The sequence below is a fragment of the Lingula anatina genome, chromosome 5 (assembly GCF_051362555.1).
Source record: "Lingula anatina isolate TDL-2025a chromosome 5, LinAna3.0, whole genome shotgun sequence".
Taxonomy (NCBI): domain Eukaryota; kingdom Metazoa; phylum Brachiopoda; class Lingulata; order Lingulida; family Lingulidae; genus Lingula; species Lingula anatina.
The window spans coordinates 17,695,333-17,717,950 of NC_141771.1; the positions used below are offsets into that span (position 1 = coordinate 17,695,333).

The following is a 22,618-nucleotide window of genomic DNA, read 5'->3' on the forward strand; positions in this document are numbered from 1 at the left end:
TGCAACAAAACCCTGGGTCGCTGAAAAAAATTATAACTCAAGGGAGGATGGAAGCTGTAGGCCTATTCTGGGTCTTCCACTGGGTCACTATAGTTTTTAATTAATATACGTGCTAATAAATGCCCTTCATGCATGCGATTAAGTTAAGGTACAGCTATTTGTAGCACTTTGGCTGAAAAGATACCCCTTTTTTGACCACCCCTGCCTCTACGCATTGGCTCACGAGTTCTCGTTATGGTGAAATTTCAAAATGTCATAGGCCTACTTAAATTTTGGCAGAGGATTGTGTCATGAATTAGCTAGAGACACGTCTGTAAATATCTAGTAGAAGTTCAATATATGACCCTGGGAGAGAGAAGGAAATGCCGAAGGAAAAAAAATCCATGTCTCAAGATTTGTAAGAAGTGAAAAATAATTCGAGTAAAAAGTTGACAAGCCAAGAGAGGTCTACAAAAATAAAAATCCCTTGTGCTAAAACAATTATTCATAATAACACAAACGAATGTCTATGCAAGACACGTGGAGTTTTTTCTTTGTTAGATACATGCATACCTGAATATACATGTACAGTACTACGGTAGTGTTGTACATATAGATTATCATTACTACACATATTGTCAGAATCGCATTCCCTTTCAACCAATAGTGACAGTGTGGTAATATGATAAATACTTTTTTAAACCATGAAGATTTTCACAAAATGGCATTTATTAAACTGCTTTGTCAGTTTGTATAATTTATCTGTACTTCTCCGTCTCATGTTTCCTCGTGTCAGCTTTTTGGTCACGCTTTCATCGTAATGGTTGCTACATGTGCTATCTACAATGGTTGTTTAGTTTTTCTTTTCATGTCCATTTTTCACTTTCAAGTCATTGCATTTCATTTATTACAAAAATGTGCTATATACAATATTCTGACGCGCAGAATATATATTTAAAAAAATCGCATGTTGTTCTTCCTCTCACTGAATGGAAAACAGTAACTTGTTTTTGGTATTTTTTCAAAAGAAAAATGGAAACTATTATCTGATACAAAAAAAATCAGTGGATGCTTTTTCATGCAAATCCACATCTATCTTGAAAGTTTAAGCGTCATGTCAATTATCTGTGTATCATGAATCCTTTTGCCTGGTGTGGAGTTGTTGACCTTGTTACCTGCTTATCCTTTGTTGTATTTCTAAATATCTCATATCAATAAAACAACCAAAAAGAAAACTACTTCATGATGATACATCCCTCATAACACTAATCTTTCAGTCATCTTGCAGAGATCTTGAGATGATCTTTAGCCTATTTTTCAGCTCTTCCTTTTGTTGTTTTAAGCTGGCTTCAGCAGACTGCGCCTCCTCAATTAACTTATCCAGGCGAAGGTTGCAGAACTCCTCAAACCTCTCACTTTCACTGAAAAACAACGAATTGACCCCTCTTTCAGAATTCAGTGAATAAAAATTATCATTTTGATATGGCTAAATAACAAAGATATTTTATTTCATCAGTTTTTCCTTTTTTTCTACCTTTTACCTTTTTTTTTTACATTTCTGTTCTTCCCTCTTTGTTCTAATGACCACAGTATTTTAAATTAATCATCTAATACATCAGCAAAATTAATATGAAAAAACATGCAGATAAATAGACATAAATGACACTCAATAACAGTTTGGACTGCTTCGGGAATTGCACCAGGCCCGTAGCCAGCAATTTCAAAGGGGGGGGTTCTTTTTCTGAAAAAGTGGACCTTTTACCATATAATCCCCATGTACCTAGGTCAAATTATACCCAGAGTGGACCTTTTTCCAGCAAAAAGGGGGGTTCTTTCGAACCCCCTCGAACCCCCCCTGGCTACGGGCCTGTTGCACCCACCTGAACCTCTGTGCCCAATTCTGATACAGTGGTCTTGACTGCTGTTCAAGGTCTGGAAAACAAACATCATAGGCAACATTCACGGTCTAGTCCACAGATGTAATATGGCAACCTACCGATACTTACACCCCATTTCCATAGATTAGATCGACCTACTTTAGATCGACCTAACTCCCTGGGGGTTCATGCTAAATAGCTGTCAGCCGGGCGGACACCAAAGTTAATTACCCCCTTACAGCTTGTAGTAGGCGGGACGGACTTTTAAGTCGGATTATCTGAAAGTAATCTAGTGAGACTCCCCACGGGGATAGATCGATCTAAAATCTATGGGAATAGAGCCTTAAAAGCTTGCTGCATAATCCCCTAACAGATACTAAACAGATTCCCCATGGGGTCTACGCAAAAAGCATTCAAGTGGGTCAGCCATATTTGATCCACAGATCTGTTAGCCAGCTTCTGTAAATGCTGCCATAAATATTTGTCATAATATAAACTATGTCATGTCTCAATTTCCTTTTTGTCATATAACATTATTTTTTGCAGCATCAATTTATTTAAAATCTGTATGAAAACTGAAGGAAGCACTTTATACCACACTATTACAGTACATAGAATATTGTTGAGCTAACTCTTAAGTTAACTTAGATACAGGACATTTACAAATCATCATATCACTGTTCACACATGTAGTATCATCTTAAGTTATATTATCAGGGAATGGTGGGTTGCGTTCACACATATTTTTGAAAAGGTATTTTTCAGGAGGATTCCATAAAACTGATCGATATTTTTTCATTTCTCCAAGTTCATCAGAATAAGTCTCTTATTTATTAGCTATAATTTATAAATCAAACATCTACCTTTCATTAACAGCCACATCATGGTTTGTTTCATGTTGCTGTCCACACATGTAAACTGTCCTTTTTTGTCACTGTTATCACCTCCACCAAATACCATCCCACTGGCCACTTTACCACCAGTCAATAGAGTAAGCTGGCTGTCACAAGGGCTGCTACGTCCACCTTTGCTGTTCGCTTCACACCCTACTGCACCTTGATACAAAATGAACAACAAAGGATAAAAAAAAAAAACAATCGCTATACCCAGTAAATCAAATTGTCCGTTCTCAGTCTATGCTATTGCTAGTAAATAAATATCATTACCATTATAATGGAATGTTTTCTATAGCTTCTCTGCTCTAAAAAATATCTTTTAAATTAGAATTATATTTAAAATCGTATAATGTAAATGCTTTTTTTTTGTTCTAGTATGAATGAATGTACTGGTGGAATTTTGCAGCCAGTTAATACAATTTCTTTTATGTCAGTTTTATGGCATCATTTGTTTGGTATTATTAGTACTCGTACCCAAGATATATTCTGTCAGCCTTTCTGATAAGACTGAATGATGCCTGTTCAGTCAAATGTTCAATCCCTATAAATTTACAGCCACTGCAGTAATGACAATTTTGTCATCAAGGAAAATTGTGCATTTTGTATATTTTTTAAGTCACAAATTCTTACAGTTAAAACATTCCTGGCGAGTTGGAGCAACAACACTTAAAAGCAATTTACCTTATAGTTCTGTTGTATACAACAAAAGCATCACAAGTGCTATGCAGAAATATTATTTCCAATTCAAAAATAATGTATCTGAAAGACTGATAAATTTTTCCATTGAAAATATCAAGTCATTACTGTAATGAGTCTGAACAAGAAGCACCAGGCCCGTAGCCAGCAACCCCTGACCCCTGACCCCACCCCACCCCACCCCCCACCTCAGCTAGAGGCCTTAGCTTCATGCCACATACCACCAAACTGGCTACAGCCCCCATCATTCTCAAGCAGATGTGGTCCAGCTGAAGATGTCCCCTTTAACTGGCCATCGTCCTGTCCACAGTTATCATCTAATCTGCTGTGCTGACTTGCTGACCTCTCCTGGACACTACACTGGCCATCACCTTGGTGGGGTGTGGTTTTAGAGCTACTGGCCATTTCTTACAGGAAAAAAAAAGATTAAAGTATGCATTAGCCTAAGAATTAAAAACCCAGATCTACAATAAAAAACTGACAGTCTGACATGGAACAAATACTCCTTAGCACTGTAGTACATGTAGCTCTTAATTTTTTTTTTTTTTGGGGGGGGGAGGGGAGATTTTTTTTCTCTTTATCATATGAAATAGAGTTATGTAGTGAAAATTGAGAGTTATGCAGTGAAAAAATCACAAAGATATACACAGTACTGACACAAAAAAAAAAGCAGCAACAAAAATTTAATAGTTAAATTTTTAAATATATTTTACATGATTAAAGTTGAATAAAAACACACACACACACACACACACAAAAAAAAATCAGAATGATAGAGAAAAGTGCATGAGATTTGGAATGAAAAATACCTGTTTTTTCATCACATGAGGCAGACTCTTGTTCCATACCTCTATTATCACAATTACCAGGATAGAGAACAGAAGTAACTGGGATATCTGGGGTGCTTGGGAGGACAAATCCTTCACCCTCAAAATATGAAAATAAATGAATAATAAATTTTACTACCATCATTAGGGTAATAATAATAATAATAATAATAATAATAATTATTATTATTATTATTATTATTATTATTATTATTATTATTATTATTATTATTATTATAAATCTTGATATGAAATGATAATATGAGAATGATAATAACAATAATCTTGACATAATGAACTTTATTATTAAAAGTATGAGGATAGTCTGGTTGTTTGATGTTTTTAAATGCAAGGAAAATTAAATTTAAACTTGAAATAAAGATAAAAATTCATGAATCAACCATATACTTCTTGAAAACATGCCAGTTGGATATATATATATATATATATATAGCAGGTTCATTAACTCTTTGTATCTTAATTATGGTATTGCTTACATCCAGTTTTCTTCTTTTAGGACTGCCAACTCTGGAGTGCAAAGAAAAATTGTTATAGTCTTGTGTACGTTTTGAACAGCAAAGTCGAAATGTTTCTGTTAATCAAAAATCGGATTTACCAGTATCTTCTATCACTTGGGGTGGGAGAGTTTGGGGATAATATTCATTGATTCACTAGCTGTATCTGAATAGATTAAAACTAATTTATGCAATCCCCAGATGACTGCAGAGAATCATTAAAATTAATCATATAAAATGTTATTCTCAGACAAATTTAAGTAAGTTTGATGTTAAAAAAAAATCAACACACTGACAAAGAAACGTACGTACTCATCATGTAAAACCTCAGAAACAATTGCTCCTTTTTCTTCTTTTTGTTCTATCTCAGACATGCTGTCTTTGGTAGTACTACAAGAAGACTTAATAGTACATCATGCTGGAGAAACAACAACAATTACAGTTTTACGTTTAAATTGGTCGTCTTAATACTAAGTTGCACAGTTTAAAAAACTTATCGCGTCTTTAAGATAAACAATGTAAGAACACCTTAAATAAACAAAAATACATACTTTTTCTAAAAATCAAAATTTTCATCCACAGTACTCTAAATCAACAAATTAAAGTTAAACACACAAATATAAGCCCAGCAAACAGACGATCCAACTTCGTGGTGAGTAAATCATACCTCCTTTACAGAAGAACATTTCCAATAAAATACAAAGTCGGGGAAAGGTTTGAATCCATCAAATATACATATTCATATAATTTTGAAATCTTTAAAAAATAAAAAATTCAAAATTCTTCATATACCATCAAATTGCCTGGGTTTGACAAGGCATCAATAAATATTCTACAGCTTCCAGCATGTCTTATCTTGTAAAGACCGCTGGAGGTCGCCATATTGAAAATTTTAGACGTTTGTAAATAGTAAGTCTCAAATAGCTGCAAATTATCGGTAAGTAATTCAAATATGAGATTGAGAAGATGAGTTTCTTATAAGGGTGCACAATTTAACATATATGTTCAAATTAGAGCCACATTTAGTTCCTCGGAATTTGTAAACCTTACCAATGATCATTGCTAATATTAATTTGATGACACAACTCGTCAACCGTACGGAATTGCATCGGTTTTCGGCTTTGTATGCAAAGCACTAACCGCTAGCAAGACCTAAATTATCTTGTGCTCCAAATGTGATAGGCTATGAGTCTCCACGCCATGGGAAAAATGATGTTCCCTCCATCGTATAATATATAGAATAACATCCATAATTGCTTCCTTATCATTTCACGCCCAACTTTGTGAGTTAGTCAGTTTACTTAAATTCTTTCATTTCTAATAAGGCAGACGTATTCAAAATCATGATGAATGTGCAGACCCCGGTGCAGCCACAGCCTCCAGTGTTACAACAGGTGGACAGAGAGAAGATTTACCAGTGGATTGTAGAGCTGGCTAGTCCTGACACTAGAGAAAATGCTTTACTGGAACTCAGGTAATACAAATTAATGTGTACATATACTTTCTGGGGTAAGTAGTATATCAGGTCCTTGCATTGACATCATTTCTCATTTGGTATGACCAGGCTGTCCTACTCGGGACTGTTTTCTAAGATCATTTTTATGTACAGACACAGATGTGTCTGTACATATAGCCATCATCTGCGTCTGTCGTCGCCGTCGCCTTCGTCGCCGTGCACTCTTACCGATAACACGATAAGTGGAAAACTGTTTTTTCTTTTGGCTTGAAACTTGCAGAACTGACGAATATTCGTAATACGCAGGTCAAGTTCGAAAATCAGCATGATCGGGTCACTTATAGGGAATTTATGCTGTTTTTTCACTTTTTTCAGCATATATGCAGCACCGATAACACGATAAGTGGAAAATCATTTTACCTTTTGGCTTGAAACTTACAGAACTGATGAATATTCATAATACGCAGGTCAAGTTCGAAAATCAGCATGATCGGGTCACTTATAGGGAATTTGTGCTGTTTTTTCACTTTTTTCAGCATATATGCAGCACCGATAACACGATAAGTGGAAAATCATTTTACCTTTTGGCTTGAAACTTACAGAACTGATGAATATTCATAATTCGCAGGTCAAGTTCGAAAATCAGCATGATCGGGTCACTTATAGGGAATTTATGCTGTTTTTTCACTTTTTTCAGCATATATGCAGCACCGATAACACGATAAGTGGAAAACCATTTTACCTTTTGGCTTGAAACTTACAGAACTGATGAATATTCATAATACGCAGGTCAAGTTCGAAAATCAGCGTGATTGGGTCATTTTTAGTGAATTTAGGCTATTTTTTCTCTTTTTTCAGCATATATGCAGCACCGATAACACCATAAATGGAAAACCATTTTACCTTTTGGCTTGAAACTTACAAAACTGATGAATATTCAAAATACGCAGGTCAAGTTTGAAAATCAGCATGATCGGGCCATTTTTAGGGATGTTATGCTGTTTTTTCACTTCTTTCAACATATATGCAACGCTAATAACACAATATAAGAAAAACAGATAGGCCAATTGTCATTATACTCACAGGAGTAGTCAAACTAACTAAAACGCAGGTTGAGTTCCAAAATCAGCATAATCGGGCCATTCTTTTAGAAGTTATGCTGTTTTTTCACATTTCCTCAGATTCAATTGTTAGGCATATTAACAGTCTCATTATTGAACTAATAAGATATGTAAAAGTGTTTGTTTGACATTTCCTGCATCTTAATAACATTGTTAGTTAATTATGTAAAAATGATGGTAAACTTTTTATTGTGTATTATGTTATAAAGTGTCAAAAATGGAAATAAACAAATATCATTGCAGTTTGTCAGATTCAATCATCTACTATATTCATTATCTCAGAATGGAGGAAATAGGACATTTAACACTGTTCTATTGATATTTTTCCCATCTCATCAATTTTCTTAGTTGATCATATACAAATGGTAGAAAACTGTTTATTTTGTTTTATGTTAAAAAAGTGTTTTAAAAATGGAAGTAAATCCATTGCAGAACAGTGCTGTCTTGTTTCAGCATATATGCAGCACCGATAACACGATAAGTGGAAAACCATTTTAACTTTTCCCTTGAAACTTACAAAACTGATGAATATTCATAATACGCAGGTCAAGTTTGAAAATCAGCATGATCGGGTCATTTTTAGGGAAGTTATGCTGTTTTTCACTTTTTTCAACATATATGCAACACTGATAACATGATAAGTGAAAAATCATTTTACCTTTTGACTTGAAACTTGCAGAACTAATGAATATTCATATTACGCAGGTCAAGTTTGAAAATCAGTATGATTGGGTCATTTTTAGGGAAGTTATGCTGTTTTTCACTTTTTTCAGCATATATGCAACACTGATAACATGATAAGTGGAAAACCATTTTACCTTTTGGTTTGAAACTTGCAGAACTAATGAATATTCATAATACGCAGGTCAAGTTTGAAAATCAGCATCATCGGGTCATTTTTAGGGAAGTAATGCTGTTTTTTCCCTTTTTTCAGCATGTATGCAACACCTTTGTGCTATATGATGGTACTGTATGGATGACAGTCTATAAAATTGTCCCTTGGGTGATCACTAATTAAATTAAGGTCTATAAAGTCACTTGCCTACTCATTAATTTTCAATTGGCCATTAAATGAGATTACATAAAACACTCCTTGATATTTCCCTGTAAAGTCCCATAGGTTTAGCTCTCTTAACTGTGTCACAAAATTAGGATTTGGTGATAATTGTGCAGATAAATGGTGTTTAACATTGCAAATAAATTTACAACAAAAAGAATGTGTTATGCCAACATGCTATAGATGAATAACAGTGCTTTATTTTTCTCAAACTTGGTGGGGTTATTAATATCAAGTTAATGCAGCTAGATTAAAAGTTTGAATAGCAGCTTTATTGGAATTTTTTACATTTTATTTAAAATTTTTTTAAAATTATTTTTCAAACACAAGCATCTTCAAGATGTGATTTTATACTCCCATCCACCAGAAGTGCTGTGCATTTTCTGTATTTTTATGTACAGACACAGATGTGTCTGTACATATTGCCATCACCTGCGTCTGTCGTCGCCGTCGCTGATCATGTCGCCGTCGCTGTCGCCGTCGCCGTGCACTTTCAGCATTAACACCATAAGTGGAAGACAGTTTTACTTTTTGGCTTTATATTTACAGCGCTGACTAATATTCATAAAACGCAGGTCAAGTTCGAAAATCAGCATGATCGGGCCATTATTGTAGAATTTATGCTGTTTTTTCACTTTTTAGCATATATGCAACACTGTTAACACATTTCAAGGAAAACCGATAGGCCTGTTGTCATGAAACTCACAGGAAAAATCGATCTTACTAAAACGCAGGTCAAGTTCGAAAATCGGCATGATCGGGCCACTATTTTAGTAGTTATGCTGTTTTTTCACTTTTCAGCATATATGCAACACTGTTAACACATTTCAAGGAAAACCGATAGGCCTGTTGTCATGAAACTCACAGGAGTAATCAGTCTTACTAAAACGCAGATCAAGTTCGAAAATCGGCATGATCGGGCCACTATTTTAGCAGTTATGCTGTTTTTTCACTTTTCAGCATATATGCAACACTGTAAACACAATATAAGAAAAACAGATGGGCCAATTGTCATGAAAGTCACAGGAGTGGTCAATTTTACTAAAATGCAGGTTGAGTTTGTAAATCAGCATAATTGTGCCATTATTTTAGAAGGTATGCTGTTTTTTCACATTTCCTCAGATTCAATTTTTAGGCATGTTAACAGTCTCATTATTAAACTAATAAGATACGTGAAAGTGTTTGTTTGACATTTCCTGCATCTTTACAACATTGTTAGTTGATTTTGTAAAAATGATGGTAAACATGTTATCGTGTTTTGTGTAATAAAGTTTCAAAAATGGAAATAAACTCATGTCATTGCAATTTGTCAGATTCAATCATTCACTATGTTCAGAATCTCAGAATGGAAGAAATTGGACATTTAACACTGCTCTATTGATACTTTTCTCATCTCATCAATTTTCTTAGTTGATCATATAAAAATGGCAGTAAACTGTTAATTTTATGTTAAAAATTGTTAAAAATGGGAAAAAAAACATTTCAGAACAGTGCTGTCTTGTTTACATTTTGGCATTTTCAAGTAATGACTTTGAAGTTCCATGGGCCTGAAGACCTTTGCTAGTCACATTTTCTGAATATCCATGATACTAATATTTTATTATTAAAAGTTGATGGTCATTATGCTGTTAAACATTATGTAATATTGCATCAAAATTTGAAAAAAACCTATTTTGGGCACTGCTCCCATGATTACCTTTTAAGAAAAACCATGTCACTTACTGTTCTCAAACTTACAGGAAAGAAACATGGGACTAAAATACAGCTTCAGTAGGCAATGCAATATGCCAGATAAACAGTTTTTTTGTGAAAATTTAATTTTTCACATATTGGCATTTTCAAGGTGTGACTTTGAAGTTCCACAGGCTTGAAGACCCAGGCTAGTCACATTTTCTGAAAATCCATGATACATATATTTTGTTATTAAAAATTGATTGTCATTATGCTGTTAACCATTATGTAATACTGCATCAGAATAGAAGAAAACACAATTTTGGGTGCTGCTGCCATGATGACCATTATGGGAAAACCATGTTACTTATGATTGCCAAACTTTCAAAAAAGAAATACAGGACTAAAATGCAGCCTGAGTTGGAAAAGCAGTCTAATTGACTTCTTTTTCTGGAAGTTTTACATTTTCAAAGTGTGAACTTGAACTCCCATGGGCCTGAAGCCTTATGCTTGTTTCACATTTTACTTACATTGGTATTACCTGTTGAGCATAATTAAAATTTGATGTTGAATTTGCAGTTTAACATAATGTACTTTTGCATCAGAATTGACAGTAGCCTATTTTGTTATTTCCTGCTTTTTGTCTGTACATTTGACAGCTTTGCTGCCTTGTTAGAGAATCTGGTTTGGTAATGGCATTAACACAAAATCACAGTTTTATAACTTTGATCGAGAAGACAAATGAATGTAATGTTTTAACGCCTGTCCCCTTCTACTTATCAGTCGGGTTGAGTTGCTTGGCATGACTTAATTAGATCTTTTCTGAGTTGAAACATTCCCCCTGTTTTCCATATCATTGTACAGATCTATATATATTGAAAATATAAGTTGTTGCTCCTACAGACTCCTGGTGGAATGAGAAATGATAAAAACTCAAAAAGTGATAAAGTCTTACTACTTATCATCATATTAAAATTGTATGACATTTCTCTGGTTTCTGCCTGTATTTTGTAAATAGGGGGTTTCCGGTGGATTTGGGATACAGGGAGTCCAAAATGTGAAATTTTAATTTGTTCATTGATATATAGGGAGTCCAACAAACCAACCTGGTATTTCCACCTTTGGAAATATAGGCTGTCTTTTGAGGCCAAGGGTCACCCAAATGATGGTTAAACGGCTCTTTGGAGAAGACCTTGTTTGTAAATGTATCACATGCACTTTCCTAATGCTAACATTGTGTTACTATTTTATTAGCATGTATTAAGGCCATATTGACTCGACCAACAGGAGTATAATAATGAATTTGTTCTTGCTATGCTGATTGTGTATATATTAAGTGTAGTTTGTAAAATTACTTTGTACTTTCTGCTCATGTTGGAATGAATTTTGAATTTTGAATATTTTATCTGTCTATCTATCCATCTATGATATGAGTACAATTTTGAATTTGTTCTTGCTATGCTGATTGTGTATATATTAAGTGTATATATTAAATACTTTGTACTTTCTGCTCATGTTTGAATATTTTGTCTATCTGTCCATCTATGATATGAGTACAATTTTGAATTTGCTCTTGCTATGCTGATTGTATATATGTTAAGTGTATTCTCTGGTTTGTGAGAATACTTTGTACTTTCTGCTCATGTTTGAATATTTTATCTATCTATCTATCTATGATATATTTCAGCAAAAAGCGTGAGGTGGTGCCAGACCTGGCCCCAATGCTGTGGCATAGTTTTGGCACGATAGCGGCTCTTCTACAGGAGATCATCAACATCTACCCAGCCATCAATCCACCACATCTAACAGTAAGTGACCATGTTTGTATTAAACCCCCTTTACACTGGGCGGTGTCTTTTCTGCGTCCTTTAGGTGACCAGGAGACTGGTATTGCTGTGGTCGTAGAAAGGAGGCACAAGTATCGCTTTGGTTGCAGAATGAATGCTCAGTGATCAGCCAGTTGTAGGCACATGAAGTTTTTTTTTTTTTACTCTCAAATGAGGTCGTACCATGGGACGCAGAAAGGATGTTGTCCAGTGTAAAGGGGGCTTTACAGTTATTGCTGAAGGCAAGCTCAGTTATAAACCTTGCTTTAGTCAAATCATAGTTTTTTTAATGGAAAATCTTTATTTTGCAAAATAAAATAAGGGAAATATAACATCTTTTTTCTAAGATTGATTTTTGTTATAATTTTGTTAAAAGATTGACAAGCTGTTTTTTTTCCTTTTATTTGATTCCTAACTATTTTTTATTTTTAGTAAGTACATTTATATCAAATCTTTAAATCTTGTAAATGCCGTTCAAAAATTGAGCATGTTTTGGCTTTGCCACATATAGGATTCAGTTATAGTTATAAATTTAAAATTAAAAAAAATGAGAATAGTTTGAACCAATATCAGTAAAATCAATCTTGCCTGTTTCAGCATCCAGTATTAAATTATTTTCTTCATTGCAGGCTCATCAGTCTAATAGAGTGTGTAATGCACTAGCTTTGCTACAGTGTGTGGCCTCCCATCCAGAAACCAGATCAGCGTTTCTCAAAGGTGATTGTAAAGCTGTGATATACTTAATTGCCATATCAAGCTGGTGAACTGGATTCACTGCTAGTTTATTGGTGTATTTGTTTATATTGTAGTGACGTGTGTGTGAAAACTCACAGAATTATTTTGATCAAACCCATGTTGGCTAATTTTTTTTTTCCCTTGTGGGCTAAAATGTTTAAGATGCATACTGTGACCAAAAATGGACAAACCTCATTTCAAAAAAGAAGGAAAAAGATAAACTTATAAAATCGGAAAATAGCTAGTATGAAGGCAACTTCACATAAAAGCCATTATTTCAAGGTTTTCTTAAGATAGTTGACATACATTTACACCGTGACTTGGAACAATAGGATAAAAACACTTATATTTCACTGCTTGCCTGTATTTTAACATGCTTCAGTGCATTCTATGCTCTGCTTTGTCGTCTTGAAACCCAAATCCAAACACAATTATCTTATTGGTAAAAGTGCCAGTGGTTGGAAAAGTCAAACGCATTGATCACTATACTCTTGTATATCTCTTAAATCTGAATTGTCTGTATTTCAGCCCACATTCCACTGTTCCTGTACCCATTCCTCCACACAGTCAGCAAAACCCGTCCCTTCGAATACCTCAGGCTGACCAGTCTGGGGGTCATCGGCGCTCTGGTCAAGGTAAGATTGCTTTGATAGGTCGCTGTGCCATTTGTGTTGTGGCACTTGAGTTTAGAACCTTACTATTTTATCTGTGTATGCAGTTTATATTTCCAACCTAATCACAAGAAGATTGTCAGATAGCTTCTTTTGTCTCAATACTTTCCCTCAAATGCAGTTTGCATAAGAGCACATTCAGAACGGCGGACTAACAGATCCGTGGATCAAATATGGATGATCCACTTTAATGCTTCTTGCGTAATCCCTGCAGGGAATCTATTCAGTGACTAATCGGGAATTAAGGAGCAAGCTTTTTAGTGGGTTGCTATATTTGATCCGCGGATCTGTTAGTCCACTGTTCTGAATGCTCTCTAAGATGTGAAACATTTTTTTTGGCTGACAAAAAAAAAAAAAAAAAAAAATCACAATTATTAGAAAAAAAAGTCAAAGTTGTCGCAACTGGATAGGCAAATTAACCATAGAGACCTTCATTGCACAATGGTGTTTGTCTGATGAGATTCATAAATCACATCTGACACAGTCAGTCTCCTGTATATAACTATTTATTCCATGTATCACTGTAAATGAAATCTTGTGTATCTTGTCATTTGAAACCTAAGGGAAAACCAGCTTGGGACTTACAGGAGGGTTACTAGTATGTGCATCTTGTAACAGTTCCATTTTAGACAAAAATTACATCGAATCGAAATCTGTTTTGAAAAGTTATAGAAAAATGCAAAGGCTGTTGTGCTAGGTGAATCACCGTGGTTGATGAGTGAATATGTATATCCAGTAGGAAAAAGAACGAGAAATATGGATCAGCCAGAGACCTTTTATTAGGATCTGTTGTCATACGGCTAGGAATTGTCTCCAGTACGCCCTCCCATATGAGTGGAAGGTCTCAGGTTGAGACTGCAATGGAAATCGGTTGCTAATCTTAGTCCCAGTATAAGAATAATATATATATTTTTGAAGCACCATCATTATTTAGCTTATCTAATGCAATTTGAATGTGCGTAGAACTTTGGTCAAGGAAGAATTCTGTTCTATTTCAGACTGATGAACAGGAAGTGATTAATTTTCTGCTTACAACTGAAATTATACCATTATGTCTAAGGATTATGGAATCCGGGAGTGAATTATCTAAAACAGTGAGTTTTATTTTGGTATTTATGCGCTCTCTCTCTCTCTCTCTCTCATTCTGTCAGAAAAGTAAGAGTAAAAAAAAAAAACTTGAAGTACCTTTCCGTAAGGTTGTCCATGTTCTTAACATAATTTATATGAATTTAATATTAATTGCTTATTAATCTTTTCAGGTAGCCACATTTATCTTACAGAAAATACTCTTAGACGATACAGGCCTGTCATACATATGCCAAACCTATGAAAGATTCTCACATGTTGCAATGATTCTGGTAAGTTTTTTTTCCCTATAGGAAGTTGAATGAGAAGTTGTCCATTTTTTGTCATCATTTTCCAAGCCTAAAAACGAGGGTGGGGTGGGGTGATGCCCTCTGTGTGCAAATTCCCAAAATGCTTATTTTTGCCATCCACAGCTTCTTATAAAACCTAACATACAGGGGCGGATCCAGAGTTATTTTCTGACAGTCTTCCAAATTATCTTTGTTGATCCATCCTCCATTTTTTGACCGTCTTCCGACAGAAATAATTAGTAAATGTAAACTTGAAAGTCTGACCGTCTTCCGGAAGACCCAGAAGACCCCCTAAATCCGCCCCTGACATATGCCCTGAAATTGATTTAACCGCTTACATTTTTTTCTGGAGTTTACTTGATATTGACATTTCCATTGGAGCTTCAAGGTAAATGGTCGCTGTTGTTATGACTGCTGGTCATTGTAATCTAAAATCAGTCTTTATCAGTTTTATCAAAGGTGGAGTCCAAGTGCTGAAAGGGGAAGATTTAACTCATGAGTGCGAAGAAATTGCTTATTTTGCACGGGTAAATTCATTTTGGCAAGTAAATCTCATGGAGAGTACCTTGAAGTAATAGAGAGAATTTATTTATGTAATTATTTTCATTCTCAGGGCAAGATGGTCCTTCAATTAGCTAAAGACCAGTCAGCAAGGTTACTCAAACATGTAGTGAGGTGCTATTTACGTTTATCAGACAACCCAAGGTGAGTTATGACATTTTTATCAGTGTTTATTCTTAAGACACAAATATGTGTTATTGTTATAAAATGGTTATTTGTACAGTATAGTAATAATAGCTTTGTTTTTTATTTCATCAACAAGTTTTTTTTTTTTTTTTTTTTTTGTGTCTTAACATGCAATAAGGCCTTGAAACACAGTTAACAATATTGGCACAGTTTCTCCTTTACATCTTTCTTCTTTCAGAGCCAAAGAGGCGCTGAGACAATGTCTTCCAGATCAGTTAAAAGACATCACCTTTGTTAATTGCCTCAAAGACGACAACTCGACGAAAAGATGGCTACAGCAGTTATTGAAAAATCTGGAATCCCCCACTGGGGTTCCTGCCCCCTCCCCAGGGGCCCAGGGGGGCTCGGGGACCCCCACATCACACAGTGGTATGGCCCCTGGGTCCATTCCTATGCCTCCACAATGACAGTGAAGGAGAGAGATCTGTAGACCCGGGGGGGGGGGGGGGGGGTAGATAGAAAAGCTGGCTTAGGTTTGATGCTGATGATGATTTGGTCAATGTAATTTACATTGGAAGTCTTTATTCATTTATTTATTTTATTGCTTATTTTCATTTGTTTTTATTTCTGGTAAAATTGACTTTGATATCAATTGAAATGATACTGCCACACTTGTAAGCAGGTTTGATCAACTATGACTTAGTCTGTGCCACAGATTGTTTAAAAAAAAGTATTTTCAAATTGCTGAAACTTGCAGCCTTAGGAATAAACTGATTTCCTTTGGGGTCTACATTTCTCTATGTAAGCTGACTGAGATAAAGTACTTTGTCCCCTTACACTTTGCTGGGGACGCGTAAAAATGACACTTTTTTGTGTAAGTGACTGGGTAAGAAATCGGGAGGATGATATTGGACTTTTCTTAGGACAAAGGCGCACATCCTTGGTAACGCTGTCTGTATAGATGGCGAAGGATATCAAGTTGCTTATTAGTGGTTGATAAGTTCTGCAGTGGAGCTTTTCTGCCATTTTTTTATATATTATGGATGTTTTACAACAGATTCAGTGGACCGATACACAAGTGGGTCAGTAAAAATGTAGACAAGACGATAACATTTTCATGAACAAAAAACTTCCGTCCCTGAGATCGCCTGGCGGAAGGTGCTGCTACCTGGTGGGTTAATTACACAGACGAGCTTTTCTGCTTTGCGTTCTGTATGATCTGTGCACTTCATATGTGCACTAGTTGGGATATTTTTTCAACAGTTCTATCGACATCCCAACCGCCAAAATACATGCACATTAGTGTTAATTGTGACTCATTTACGGAATAAATCAGAACTATGACACTGCGTTACTTGACGTTTTAATATAATTTATTTTGCAAAAAATGCCCAGGATATTGATGATGCTTTCATCTAATTGAATGCACAAAAAGCATGAAAAAATAAGCTCAAACTTCTTTACACTGCAGTCTTAAATAACATTTCAAAATAAAGACCAGATAAGATTTCACAAGGTTTCATATTTCTTGTCTGGACGGTGCTTGGCTATAGATCTACGTCTGCAGCTGTTGTAAATCGAAGCCCATTTAAAAACATTAAGAAAATCTCTCCACGGAGGAGTGGGGGGGGGGGGGGGGGCACAGCTTCAGCGGGACGCTTCGGGGACATCTTCCCCCTCAACAAAAAAATTTTAAAAAAATACACAGACAAATATGAGTATATAAATAAATAACATGCGAAACAAGACAAAACCAGGACTATTCCCACCGCAAGCTCTATACATGAAACCATGTTCTGTTTGCAATGAATATCCAATAGTTATGGAAATTTGGACACGGTACTCTAATTATTATTATTATATAAGCATATGGAAATTTACTGTAGACTATACCTTACCATAGAAAAACACTTAGTATATAACTTGAGAACGGAGGACTTGGCTCATTTTGTCAACAGCTTACGAAGACGAAGACCTTCGTAACATATTACATTTAAATAACTTTTATCTTATATTTTATATGTTGCTCGTTCCATTCCTTCTGATATATCAATTTAGGGAGCAATCAGATAAATCCATCGCACTAGGTGGAACGATCCAACTCTGTGGGAGATTTCCCTTAAGTGCAATCACAGTAATCGGCTTAACACCCAACCCCAATAACGAGGTGCAAATGAGGTCACAGGCATGATCATTACGCTGTCCTTCATCTCTTGCGTTAGTCTACATTTTGCTGGGAATTTTAAAAATCTGTGCGTACAATTTTTAAAGGTCTGGTTACGCCCCTGCATATGATCCAGGTTTGATTAACGCTCTCATGCAAACTATGTACAAAGCATTCAAGAATGATTGATATGTCGCTAGAGTTAACTTCTGATCTATCCTTGTAAAAATGACAACTATAGATGGCTGACTGGTTATTGCTGTCCCAAATATCGCCTCCGATGAATATTTCTATCTTTGTTATTGAGGCCACTTCATAGGTAAGATTGCCCTGACTTTACGTGACTTGTAGCCTACTGACAATCCTCCGCTCTGCATACACAGGCTTTACCTATAATATAAGTAAAAACGACAAGCATTATTTATAGAATCCTAAATTTAAATAATCAATCTGATTGGGTACTATAAAATGGGAAAGATACAGTGTATTCAGGCCCGTAGCCAGCAATTTCAAAAGGGGGGTTCGTTTTCTGAAAAAGTGGACCTTTTTCCATAAAAACTTCATGTACCTAGATCAAATTTTACTCAGAGTGGACCTTTTCCCAGCAAAAGGGGCGGTTCTTTCGAACCCCCCGAACCCCCCTGGCTACGGGCCTGGTATTACAGTGCACGAGCATAATGCGTTGCTCTCTCTCTGTTTGAGTCTCTCTCTCTCTCTCTCTGTTATAGCGACAAATAACGACGATCTGGAGCTTTCGGACATTTATTCACCGACTGCCTTTTCATACATTTTCACCAAGTATTTATATTCTATTTCTACGTACATGCATTTACTTGTTTTCTTTCCATTGTTTTTGCGCGATTACAAGGAATTTTCCATTCTCATGTTGCAAACCACCATTCAACATTTCCTTATTAGGTAACTTCTAAGAAACTTGCTTTTAATTTAAAATATCAAAATATTATTTTGAATTACTAATGCTTGGACCATATCCATCCTTAGTTTACATGTGTTTAACACGTGCCAGAAACTTGCAAATCTATTGATAAATTAACCAATCAGATCGAACTATATGTGACTTTGACATGTTACATCTTTTCATACCATGAAAACAATTTTTACACTTGTTGACTATAAGAAATTTTAGTTACACTAAATAACTCCTTTTCCCTTTACTCATTTGATTCCGTTTTAATCATCATATGCAATTTAACATTTCGTTTACCTGCCTGACAATTTCACTTTTGAACTTTGGTGACGTACGATAAAATGTTTGTTTTACAGGAACATCATTTATTGTGTCAATTCGATGCTTATGCATATTTGCTGAACCTAACTCTGAAAGATTGTTAGCAAAAACATCATGATTATGTCCTATCAATATTTTCAGCTGTTGTTTTTGACCTTAATTCAAGTATGAATCGGCAAAGTTTATATTTAATTCATCTGCATTTCTCAATGCTTCTTGATCCTATAAACTGTCACCTTTTTGCGTTGTGTTACCCTCTGACATTTCATTTAAAGCAGTGACGCTTTTCAGACTTACTGGACTCGCAACAGCTATTGTTGTTCTTTTGAGGATAACAATTCTTTCATCGCTAAGATTCATTATTCTGTAAGCATTTTTTTTATCAATGGAAACCAAACCTTTCGCTCCGATAAGTTTTTTCTTTGACTCAAGAATTCGTACATGATTCCAATGAAAATTTCACATTCCTCATCTAAAGCAATTTAGATGACGAATGTGATATTTTCACTGGAATTAAATCTGGGTGACATAAATTCTGCTTTAAAGTCACGTATTTAAACTAATAAAGGTGGACGATACAAGGGTAAGAGCAAATCATAATCGGGCAATGCCATGCTATCAGACGATATATCGATATTTACATTGTGCCTTTTTTTTTTTCAAAATCTGTGCCTAATATCAAACCTCTCGGCAACTGACTTAATACGTGGACTTTATGTTTTATGATCACACCTCCAAAGCAAAGAGGCAACTCTACTTTTCCCAGAATTTTAATCACAGTTCCATCAACAACTGAAACTTCTTTCAATGGCAGTTTTTCGTATGAATGTCATCTTTTTTTCCTAATTTGGATAAAAGAGATTTTGATACCCAAGATATGACGACACCTGTGTTAACCAAAGCGTTGGCATGCAGTTTGTCGATTTGAATTGATATTAGATAATTAGCTTGGTAATCGGAAATAAAAGAACTTGGCACTTTTCTATTTTCATATTTACGCAGTATAAAAGTGCATTGGAGTCTATAAATTTCTGATGACAGTACGGCAGGTTATGATGCTGCCCCTAATTCTCTCTCTTTCTCCCTCTCTCTCTCTCAAATTTAAAAATAAATAAAAACGCTAAAAAAGAGATTAGAAGGTCTCTTTTTCAATTTTACGAACAGAAATGGTTTTTTAAATTGTGGAATGACAAAGGAAACCCCAATGGAAATAAACTGAGACATTATAGATCCTTCAAAAAAGATTTGAAAACGGAGACATATCTTCACTGTGCAATGCCAAGACCTTACCGTAGCGTTTTAGCTAAGTTGCGCTGTGGCAGTCTACCTTTACATGTAGAATCTGGCCGTTTTATACGAACCCCTTTAAATGAAAGAGTATGTTTTTATTGCGATAGAAAAAATACAGAAGATGAGATTCACTTTCTTTTAATATGTCCTTTTTATTCAGATTTACGACAAGAACTTTTAGATCAATGTCACTATCTTAATCCATGTTTTAGCAATTATAGTGATACAGAAAAATTTGTTTTTATTATGAATTGCGAACACCAGTTTCTATTAGCTAAGACAGTTTTTAAAATGTTTAAAAGACGGAAATCTTTTAACTGTGTCTCATAAGCCAAATATGGCTGGGTATTCTTTTAATTAGTAGTTTATTTTATACTGTTTTTTGTATTTTATGTTTTAAGAATATGCGACACTTTAATAAATAAATAAATTAATTAATTAATTAATTAATTAATTAAATCGAAAGACGCCCTCTATAAGACAACTTCTTGTGTAAACTGTATCCATTGTCATTATTCTGGGTAAATCGCACATTTAGAAACGCTTAATAAACTCTGCTACCATGTCTTATTATTTTTTCACTAGGCACTTCTGCATAGAATAAATCACAATTCTTGGATTTCCGCGAAGATCACATAACTTTGAAAATTTCGACCGCGACGTAGGGTATGTCAGCGTACGCGCAGCAAGTTCAGGCCTACCCAACTACCAGGCTCGGCACCAAATGATCCCGACTTCACCGGTACATGTAGATCGGACTACACTACCCGTTTTCAAGGTGTACGCATTTCACACTTCACAGTATCTACATATACCTCGGAAACAAATTTTGAGATGAGATGCACTACTTTCCAACCCCGCTGAGAATCATCACTATCACATCGCGTACTAGGCAAGAGCGGCGTCGCGTCTGTTACTTCGAAGCGCGTACTGATACACACCTTGAAAACGGGTAGTGTGGTCCGATCGACATATCGATTTTCACAGATATCAACAGATATGTCTCTAGATGAATAGACAGTCATTTGGTTCTGTTGATGTTTCCGTTTTTCCCTATATAATCTGCCACCCTGACAGAAGGTACAATTCTTTAAATCCTGCGTATACTGGATCTTAAACCTTACAAGTATTTGCACCTACCTCCTCCGGGGTCTAATCAATGTGATTGGGAACTATTTTTCACTCTTATGAAAAATTAAATGGGACTGATATTATAGTTCATGAGAATAACGCATTGATATCTCTCCCTCCCTCCCTCTCTTATTTTCGCGGTAAGAAAGGGCACCAGAAGCTATATTTCTGATGACAGAACGCCAGATTATGATACTGCCCCTAACTCATTTTCTCTCCCTTTCTCTCTCAAATAAATTTTAATTTAAGAATTGAAAGACTACCTCTATATACAGGCCCGTAGCCAGCAATTTCAAAAGTTTTTTTTTTTTTTTTTTTTTTTTTTTTTCTGAAAAAGTGGACCCTTTTCCATAAAAACTTCATGTACCTAGATAAAATTTTACCCAGAGTGGACCTTTTCCCAGCAAAAGGGGCGGTTCTTTCGAACCCCCCGAACCCCACTGGCTATGGGCCTGATATAAATCATAATGTAAACTGTATTGTATTATATTGTCTTATATCTAAATCCTAATATCATAATGCATAATAACATATAATAATTTATATTATGCATCTACTGGATCTTATACCTTACAGATGTTTGAACCTACCTCCTGTCTCCGGGGTCCGCGAATGACATCTAAGAGACTTCTGTTCACTTTCATCTCTTTATTCATTTCAAAATTCTGGTAGTCGTTGGGCAGCATCTTGGTTTTATCGCCATTTCCACCGCGTAACAAATGATGTCTTCCAGGAACGTCGTCGCCTTCGAGCAGGATCGTCACTTCCATGTTCCTGCCGAACTTTAAGTATAACACAGTCATAATCAAAATGACGATCAGAAAACAGAGGGTCACTGTTTTGCTGGTGTCACTTTTTGAGTCCTTTTTTGTTTCCAGAATATTTTTTGTGTGTTTGCCATGGTCTACTTCCATTGTGCCCTCTGTAATAATAGTACGTGTTAATTTTAGATGAAGTTCCGATCAATTTTGCCCTCTTCGTATTTGTAGTAGCCTAATATTTTTCTACTAGACGCGAGCTGTGTGCATTCAAGTTGCACGTCTCTGTGCATGTACGGTATATATAGACCTATATAAAACAGTGGCGCTGAGTCCCTTACCCTCCAATCCGATTCAGTCTAAGTCACATGACCTGCCTAGGTTCAGAGACCACCCTTCAATGCTTCACCGGCATTAGGTGAAAATAAACGGGTCACCGATTCACGTGAAATCCTCTGTGAAGGATTATAAAAAACGTCAGCGACCTGCATGTATTTACCATTTAAGGAAAAAGGGTCAGTACAGGTATATTAAAGGGATAACAACTGTTCTTTTTGGGAAATGGATGTGAATGTGAATGTGAATGAGGTGAATGGGTTTTCCCATACTTACGTATGGTAAATGAATCCATTCCGA

At 35.5% G+C, this 22,618-nt stretch overlaps 3 protein-coding genes across 4 annotated transcripts; 1 reads left to right on the forward strand and 2 right to left on the reverse strand.

Annotated features, from left to right (window-relative positions):
- Window positions 1–525: 525 nt before the first annotated feature.
- LOC147761765 (uncharacterized) lies at window positions 526–5,587 on the reverse strand. The gene is made up of 8 exons (XM_087013007.1): window positions 5,342–5,587; window positions 5,103–5,180; window positions 4,773–4,803; window positions 4,258–4,375; window positions 3,670–3,855; window positions 2,720–2,911; window positions 1,860–1,911; window positions 526–1,400 (listed from the first exon to the last, which is right to left on the reverse strand). Exons 2-8 carry the CDS (start codon window positions 5,162–5,164, stop codon window positions 1,253–1,255), a joined length of 789 nt encoding a protein of 262 aa, XP_086869133.1. The 5' UTR covers window positions 5,165–5,180; window positions 5,342–5,587; the 3' UTR covers window positions 526–1,252.
- A 33-nt stretch (window positions 5,588–5,620) lies between these two features.
- LOC106156500 (CCR4-NOT transcription complex subunit 9) lies at window positions 5,621–16,744 on the forward strand. 2 transcript variants are annotated; one of them, XM_087013006.1, is made up of 9 exons: window positions 5,621–5,727; window positions 6,116–6,264; window positions 11,783–11,903; window positions 12,551–12,638; window positions 13,185–13,291; window positions 14,326–14,421; window positions 14,587–14,685; window positions 15,317–15,408; window positions 15,629–16,744. In XM_087013006.1, the coding sequence occupies exons 2-9, from the start codon at window positions 6,134–6,136 to the stop codon at window positions 15,855–15,857; spliced, it is 963 nt and encodes a 320-aa protein (XP_086869132.1). In that variant the 5' UTR covers window positions 5,621–5,727; window positions 6,116–6,133; the 3' UTR covers window positions 15,858–16,744. The 2 variants fall into 2 exon arrangements, with proteins under 2 accessions (XP_086869132.1, XP_013387233.1); XM_013531779.3 differs by having other exon boundaries at window positions 5,638–5,727; window positions 6,120–6,264.
- A 1-nt stretch (window position 16,745) lies between these two features.
- Window positions 16,746–22,406, reverse strand: LOC147761766 (uncharacterized). The gene is made up of 2 exons (XM_087013009.1): window positions 21,815–22,406; window positions 16,746–17,944 (listed from the first exon to the last, which is right to left on the reverse strand). Exons 1-2 carry the CDS (start codon window positions 22,136–22,138, stop codon window positions 17,891–17,893), a joined length of 378 nt encoding a protein of 125 aa, XP_086869135.1. The 5' UTR covers window positions 22,139–22,406; the 3' UTR covers window positions 16,746–17,890.
- Window positions 22,407–22,618: the final 212 nt, after the last annotated feature.